Raw genomic sequence first — 8917 nt, forward strand, 5'->3', positions numbered from 1 at the left:
TAAAACCATGATAACTGAAGGAATTATAGGAACTATGCTAAATTAGATTAAGGATCTTTTTTTTTTTTTAATTAACTTACATAAATTAGTTTCATGATCAAGGATCTTTTAAAAATATTGTTTCTTCCTACATAAATAATACACACTAAATGTAGAAAACTTGGAAAATTTAGAAATAAAGTAAAATCAGCCCCACATCATTATGTTATCATACTACCCATTATAATCATTGTATTTGTCATTATGATATTCTCCATTTTTCTTTCATATACACTTGTATATGAGTTTTTAATACAAAATGATAAACGCACTTTTCTCTTTTGTTGTCTGATTTTTTTCCACTGAGGAATTTGTTGTGACTGTTGTCTCACATCAGTTTATATTATTTTATAACATGATGTTTATTGGCTACATTATATTGGCATAAATACACATAAAACCACTTCCCTATTGTTGGACATTTGTTTCTAGTTTTTCCCTCTACTATATAAATACTGCTTTGTAACTAAGTTTTTGCATATATTAGTTTTTTTGAGATAAATTCCTAGAAGTGAATTGCTAGATGAAAGAATATGCATGTTATTCTATTTATTTTACTTATTAATTATATAATTGCACAAATCCCTTATTATTTATTATATTCATTGGCTTTTGTCTAGCCTGCCTCAGTAAAACATAAGCCAGCGTGGGCAGAGATCTTTGGTATGCCTAACAGAGAGTAGGCCCTCAATAAATATTTCTTGAACAAATAAATGGGTATTTTTTTTTTTTTAGTTTTTAATATATGTTGTCAAATTGTCTTCCAGAGAAGCTATAGCAATTTATACTGTTTTCCTCACATCTCACCTATCTGACATTTTATCTGACATAAAATATACAAAAGATATACACTACAATGCTAAGAAGAAAATTTAAACCTCCTTTAATTTCATCTCCCAGAGGTAGCTTTACTATATATACTCACAGACTTAAAATGTGAATTGATTATTATTTTACTTGTATGAGCTTTTAAAAAATATGACTAATAGACATTTGTCTATTTTTACAATTTTTTTGTGTCATTTATTTTTATTTTGGGGATTTTCAGTAGTCACTTAGATCAGGCTTCGGAAACTTTCATGTTCTTATAAATGATGATCTGGGGACCATACTTTGAGAAACAAGGACCTAGATTACATGTCTCTTTACTGTGAGTTAACCTCCAAGTGAATGACTTCTTGATGGAGAAAGCAAAAAAAAAAATGCAGTCTCTGTTCACTCACCTGTGGTGTACTGTATACTGTTTTCTTTATTCTTACTTCATTTTAAATAAAACAAAACAAATTATATATACTTCTCCAGTACAATGAAAGTGGACTATTTTAATTTGATCATTTTATATAACTGTATAAAATTACTTAGTTTCAACATTGGTCTGAGTATCCAAATTCTGAAAGAGTAATACTGAAGCAACTTAAAATTTTCTTCTTTGGCGTATCAGATGTTTGATGTTCTTTGACCATATATTTTTCTTATATAATAATTTCTGCTAATGATGTCATTTCCTTTTTTGTTAATGAGACCATTTTTAAAAACCTTAACTGAAGCTGTACCCATGTATTTGTTTCACGTTAACATTTATTTTTCTGCAGGCCCGGGTCCTTTTTGTGATGATTGTGCTGATCCAGCTCTCCATTCTCCTAACTTTTAGGCATCGAGGATATCTAGAGCTTAAAGGTTAGTCTTGGCCCTTTTATTCTTAGAAGACTTTAAAGTATCACATAATGTCCTCACTCTTACCAAGTGATAAATACAAATTGTCTTTGAGCTCTGTGAGGTGGATACTTCAAACTATAATACTTTTTCCACAGTACTCTATATTAAACAAACAAACAAACAAACAGAACCTCAATATTCTGCTGCTGCATGGCTGTAAAATGAGGCTTAACCAAAATGAGGGGGGGAAATCACATTATAGCTCAAAATGACCAAACATCTCTGCCAAATAGTAAAGATCTTCCACAATCTGGTCTTATCTAACTAACCATGTCTTCAACCATATAGTTACCTAAAGTTCAGCCTAGATAATTTTTCACTGTTTCCTATATATACCATGGTCATTTCTGCTTCTGTGCTTTTGCCCAGGGTATTATTTAATTTAAATTATTTTTCTAAACTTATCCAAATTTTAGTCTCCTTTATGGCTCACCTCCAACCCTCTTTTTCTATACCATTTTTTCCAGCCATTCCAGGTCAGAATGAGCTCTTCCTTCTCTGAATCCCTATCGTCCTTCCTGATGATTAATTGATACATAATTAGCCAATCATTTGGCTTTACATAACCACTTCAAATGTACATACATTTTCTCCTTAACCTAACTATATTTTAAGTTCCTCAGTATAGGGGCTCTTGTTTTCTACTCCTTGTTTGTTTCTTACAGCACCCAGCACTGACTTGTGCATAATAGACAACAAATTCTTATTGAATAAAATTTTCCTTATCCCTTTCTGGCTTGGGTGAAATCTCTGGGATCAGGAACTGATTGTGGGGGAGGGGAGTACTGTAGTAATGATTAAACAGTAAAATGGTTAAATGAACAGGTGGTGTACACAGCCTACTGTTTTTCTGCTGATATGTTTTTAAAACTTCTATGAAAAAGTTCAAAAAACATTATTGTGCACATATATTTTCTGCTCGTTATATAAATAAATAAATGTTTGAGAGAGGGTCTCAACTTCATTATGTAGAGATACCAATATCTTTGTGTAGTCATTTAAAATTTATAACATATTTTTACCTGCGTTATCTCACTTAATCCCTATAACCATCCTGTGAGATAGGTATTATTATTCCCAATTTAAAGATTAGGAAACTAAGGACTAGGGGTTATATAACTTGTCCAAAGTCTCATAGCTGAGAAGAGACAGAGAGACTCAAAACCCAAGTCTTCCAACTGTAGGTCAGTTCTTTTCTTTAAACAGCACTTCTCAACTTGGACTACACCTTAGAATCCCCTGGGGGAACTTTTAAAACCTCAGTGTCTACAGGGTACCAATTACATCAGAATCTCTATAGGGGTAGGACCCTAACCATCAGTATTTTTTAAAGCTCCCAGATGGTTCCAATGTGCAGTTAAGGCTGAGAAGCATGGCACTATCTAAAGCTATATTTCCCAGTCCTGGCTGCTTAGAATCACTTGGGTTTTTGCCTAAGTTTCCCTTTTCCTAGGCCAATTAAATCAGAATCTCTTACCCCAATTAAATCGGAATCTCTGGAGGGTCAGACATGGGCATTAGTATTTTCTAAAAGTTCCCCCAGGTTATTAAAATGTGCAGCCAAAGTACAGAATCATTGCTTAAAGTTTAAAGCATAGGTGCCTCTAAGGTTAAAGGATTATTTTTTTACAATAAATAAAAATTATAGTTGGATATGTAGATTACTACTTTGAGAAGTACCAAGCTAAAACAAGAAAGACGCTAAGAGAGTAATGAGTAGCAAGTATGTAACACACAAAGTAAGAAGTCATACATTATCAGGTTTTGTATGAAATTAACTTCCTACCCTCTGCAATTTTAAGTGGCTTATCAGGATTCCTGCCAACTTATGAATTTAAAGTGGTGTCATCTGTATAGTTACCATATAACAAAAAATTTGTTGCATATATAGTAAATAGCCCATGGATGTCTTCTAGAAAATGGTATAAAGAAATTGAATTTTGCATGTGTTCATTGGATTTTTCAAATGTATTCTCTTTAGGGCCTCCAGGATTTATAAATTTGACCTCATTTTCCCTTCATGTCTTGAGCAAAATAAATATCTTCTACTATTTTGTGTTGTTGCTGACTCTATATACAGTGCTGGGTAAGTCAATTAGGAAACTTGAGATTGTGGAGAATTCTGCCAAAGAATATGAGAATTTTAACAAATGAATCATTTAGGCTCTTGAGAACATAACAAATGGCACATGGTTCCTTCATAAGTCATTTCCTGGGATTGATCTTGGGAAATAAAGTTCTTTCCTAACATGTTTAAAGGACATATAGTTAAACTTAAGGATGCTGAGAAGACCATTGCAGAATTTGTATGGAAACCTAATAGAAGATAGAAGTTCAGCTTTAATTGTCATCTCCTCAGAGCAGCCTTCTTCGACTACCTTAAAGTTTTATCCTATTTCATCATGCATTTTATTTCTGTCATTATTTTATCAGAATTTATGATTATCTTCTGTGTTGATCATCTCTCCCCTTATTAGAATATCCATTGATGTCTATTTTATTCACCCTTGTGCTCAGCACTAAGCACAATGCCGAGTATGTGGTTCAGTGAATAATTTACTAATGTGTAACTCCTAAAAACTCGGCTCAGAAAAGAGAGAAACAGAGATAGGCAGTGATTTTAGGCAGATCTGAGCTCTTCTGTTACATTAATTATTATACCCAATCCTTACAAAGTCACTTAGCCACTTATGGCAGCAGAAGGCACTGTGGGTCTCTCTTTAAAGCTTTTTACTAATGTACCATATGACTGAACATCAGTTAGGCTGTATGTTGCTTAATCTTTGTTTTATACTTTTATTCCACCTTTGGACTTTTTTCTCATATTTTCTCATGTGTTCACCAGAGAACACAAAGTAGTAAAATGAAAAATATGACACTTTATAATACTGTATAACAAGCTATGGCAGATTCCCCTTTGGTGGTCAGTTTTCTTGTCAGAAGCTAGGTGGAAGCTGTTTAAGACACTTGTCTTATATTAGGAGGCAAAGCAAGTGATTTGGTTCCTGGCTGTAAAAGAAAACATGGCAGAAGTTGCTCCATTTTTAAAAACTGAAACTTGAAGAGAATACACTTTTTTAGACTAATTTGTATCTAACGGAGTTCATATAACATATATCTGAGAAAATTACCTATCACTTTCTAAAGCTGAACTCTACTCTTACCAGCAAACGATGATATTTGCATTTTAAGAAAGGAAGTCTGACTATCCCTTAATCACTCTTGACAATAAGGTAATTTCAGAAACCTGCATACTGAGAAGAGGCAGTAAATAATAGTAGTGAGGAGAGAAAAGTCATTCTGGCATTATAGATGAAAAAATAAAGAAGCAAGTTAAACTCTATACATTTACCCTGTGTATATAATGTACAAAGTAATGACTATGGATCAGCAAGAAAAGGTTAAAATACATTTGTTAATAAGAAAGAAAAGTGCATTTTAGGTGGACGAAAGTGGTTGAAGTTTTATAGCTTAAAGGAGTAAATCAGTTATCTGGAAAATTAACTGAGGAATACCTCCTGCTTCTTAAAGGAAATGTTAATGCCTTATATTTGGGTTATTGCAACAGAATCTCCTAAAATTTGTGAATGTATTCCAGTATATTTCTGGAATCTACAAGCTATATAAATATTCCAGGTATAGCATGTACTCAAATGGTTTTATGATCCAGATAAATATGGAGCACAGTGCAAATAGTTGGTTAGCTAGGACATCGGGTACAACATAGAGATCAGTAATGAAAAAAAGCTATGCAAATAAAATGCTTATAGATGCTTAGTCTCATATTTCTTTGTTATTCCTGTAAATGCATCTCACGATAAAGTCATAGTTATTTAATATTCTTTCCTCTCCATTGCCTCTTCAGGACCATGGTTTATTGGTGAAATTACTAAAGGCAAAATGGGTTGCTGCTTTTCCTTTGGGATCTTTGTTGATGGGCATTTCCTACAAGGCAGTGTAACATTTATAGTTGGAATTCTCCAGGTAAGAAGTCAGAAATGCAATTTAAGAGCATCTTGGCTTTGTTGGACTAATTGCATAACACTTAGGAATTAAATCGAAAATCTCAAATTGAACACCATAGATCATGTTTCCTAGTTTACTGGTAGTGCAGTATTTAATAACTGGTGTTTCATTTACCTTTTGAGTACTTCCTAAGCTCTCTTTTCCACTATTATTTTAAACATCTAAAATACATTTTTGGCAGGCAGGATTTAGAAGAGGTGAAAGAGGTTTTGTTTTTTGTTTGTTTTACTGTGCTTTTCATTGACAAAAAAAATTAAAAGACTTATGGTAGAATAAATGATAGACTTCTGAGTAAACCAAAATTGGTTATGATAATGAAGAATGAAAATATGTCAGAGGGAGTAAAGGAAAAATAGACACAAGAAAAGTGGATCAGTTTTCTAGTGGAAGTTGCACTGGGCAAAACCAGACTTTGGCTTTCTAGTGATGTCTTATTAGTATACTTCTTTGGGAAACACTGATACATTAGGTTTACATTTGGATTGGAATTCCTTTAAAACAAACAAACACACAAACAAAACCCTGACCTGTAGCAAATCTCTATAAATAGGGTTGAAAGGTATTCATCTAATGGGACTAATGGACCAAAATCTAGAGATGATGACCTGAAGTTTTAGAAGAGATCCAAAAGCATCATTCAAAATGAATTTACAGCCTCATAACAGGGCAATAAAACATGATCAGCAGGATTAGAGGTAAACAAATAGGAAAGACTTCTGCAAACACTGATCATGGGCTAGAAACATTCTCTGTATAGCAGCATTTCATTTTGCTTAAGTCCTGGGTCCAGTTCAGTTTTCTGTTATTTGAATGGAGCTTGTCTCTCAGAAGCACTCTTATACCTGTTAAAAACCTGAGCCTTACCAAAGGTGGCTTTATATTCATATTTGAATAAATAGTATATTAATAATGGATTTTATGTATCATCTAGGCCCATGACTCCCAAATCTGTATCTCTGATCTAAACCTCTTATCTACACTTCAAGTACCTATATCGCCACTGTCCTGTCTTCCCTTAGATATCTAACAGGCATATCAACTTAATAGTCTATCTCTTGCAGGACCTTTAATTTCTACTCCCAAATCTGTTCCTCCTTAGTTTTTACAATTTTAATAAATGGCTCTACAATTCACCCTATTTCTTCAGGATGTATCCTCAAGTCTTCCCTTTCCCTCATACACTATATCTAGTTCATCAGCAAGTAATACTTCTAATACATATCTTGAATCGCCACTTGTCTCCATCTCTATTGCCACTACCCTAGTCTAAGTTATAATTATTTCTTACCTGGGCTACTACATGACCACCCTAACTGGTCCCCACTTGCTGCCTTTGCCTCCCCACTGTCAGTTTGCCACAGAGCATCCACTGTGGTCCTTTTAAAACCTTAATCAGCTCATTCATTTATCAGCTTAAAACCTTGTAAGCAGAGAATGATATGGGTCCTGTTGACTGCCCCAATTCCCCCTTGGCTCACCATGATCCAGACCCATAGGCCTCAAATAGGCCAAGACCTCTCCCACCTCTGGATATGATTCTTCTGCCTGGAATGTACTTCCTTTCACTTACTCATTCTTGTCCTTCAGGCCTAAGAGAACCCATCTCCAAATTATACTCGTGACCCAGTTATTTCCTTCTTCGAATTTCTCACAATCTGTCATTATGTTTTTTTATTGTTGTTTTTGGTTTTTTTTTTTAGTTTCTCTGTTAGAATATAAGCTCTATGATGCATCATTTCTGACTTGTTCACCAGTGTGTCCCAAGCTTAGAGTATAACACAGTGCTTGCCACATAGGTTGATGAATGAATGATACAGCATCTAAATTTGGATTATAAATTAAATCTTTTGTATTCCAGTACTCATTATGCTACTTCAAATTAAAATACAGACAGAAGAAAAAAATATTGATACCCAAGTCCCCACTCACTCTGCCAAGAAAAAAACAAGTATGTGTGTTGTACGTGTGTAAGTATACACACACATATATTCAGTTCATTTCCACCTTAAACATCAAGGGCTTCAGCATAAATGAAATGATACCTGCCTTTAAGATGAACAGAAAGATACAGGCAGTCATACAACTAACTGCAAGTCAACTGTTGTGAGTGTTATGAGCAAGTGTAACTGAAACATAAAGAATCAAAGAGTTAACCCCCAAGAGAGAAAGCAACATATTCTTAGGAGCACCAATAATGTATTAGTGAGACACTACCCTGTCCCCTCTGAGGACTTGCTAACAAGCTAATGGTTCTGTTCTACTCTACTTTCCAGCTGGTTTTTTTTAACATCCCCTTGATGGCTTACCTGTGTTGGAGCTTGCTGCAGAGGTGCTTTGGTCACAACTTCAGGTCTCATCTCCGTCAAGGAAAATACCTAAAAATTATACCTGTTCACCTTCTTATGTTACTGCTGTACTTCTGGCAGATTTATTCCTGCTATTTTCTTCATATGACATATGGCACCATAGCTTTATTCTTCTCCCCTTTGAGGATCTGGTTGACACTGCTGACACCTGTTCTCATTTATTTCGTGTGGACACTGAACTCCAATGAGCTTGGAACCTTCACAGTACAGTTAAAAAGCCATCTGAGCTCCTGAAGACCAGGTCTCACCATCTACCTCTGAAGCCCAGGTCTCTGACCCAGCAGCAGGTGGAAGGCCAATATTGGTGGACAAACTTCAGGGACCTGCTGCTCTTTGGATGCCTGGGATTTGGGGGTATTACTCACTACTGATTCCTGCAGAGTGAACTGCAGAAAAATCTCTAAATAATGCCATGATTCCTTCCTTCCCCAAGAAGGCAAAGGGTTGATTTGCTTTTGTGAAGAGAAAGCCCCATATCTATATCCACAGGACAGGGTCTCAATGTGTATGGGCGCATCTGAGGCCCAATGTTTTTTTTTTAGGATTACCTCATGTAAAGTGTACCTATCACAGTCTGGAACTCAGCAGCCGTCAAGTGTGTCACTTTAGCGGCAGGGAACCAGTGTGAACTTGGGCCTGACCTTGATTACCCTTGCGCTGTTAGCTCCCAGTCCCTTTTTCCTGATTCCTTAGTTGGGGATGTTTTTAACCAATCAAATAAATGAATGATGAATAAGAAATTACTTGGACAGGCCCTCGCGTGTGCTGCC

The 8917-nt window shown here is 35.0% G+C and overlaps 1 protein-coding gene across 1 annotated transcript in view; it reads left to right on the plus strand.

The window, feature by feature from the left end:
- The window catches only part of TMEM62 (transmembrane protein 62), a 29413-nt gene extending 20523 nt beyond the window's left edge, over positions 1-8890 (plus strand). The window contains exons 10-13 of the mRNA XM_011355162.2: positions 1587-1716; positions 3737-3841; positions 5621-5739; positions 8055-8890. Coding sequence (XP_011353464.1) covers positions 1587-1716; positions 3737-3841; positions 5621-5739; positions 8055-8381 — 681 coding nt within the window. The 3' untranslated portion in view covers positions 8382-8890. The remainder of the gene's footprint in view (positions 1-1586; positions 1717-3736; positions 3842-5620; positions 5740-8054) is intronic.
- The last annotated feature ends 27 nt before the right edge of the window (positions 8891-8917 follow it).

The sequence above is a fragment of the Pteropus vampyrus genome, unplaced genomic scaffold (assembly GCF_000151845.1).
Source record: "Pteropus vampyrus isolate Shadow unplaced genomic scaffold, Pvam_2.0 Scaffold19, whole genome shotgun sequence".
NCBI classification, from domain to species: Eukaryota; Metazoa; Chordata; class Mammalia; order Chiroptera; family Pteropodidae; genus Pteropus; species Pteropus vampyrus.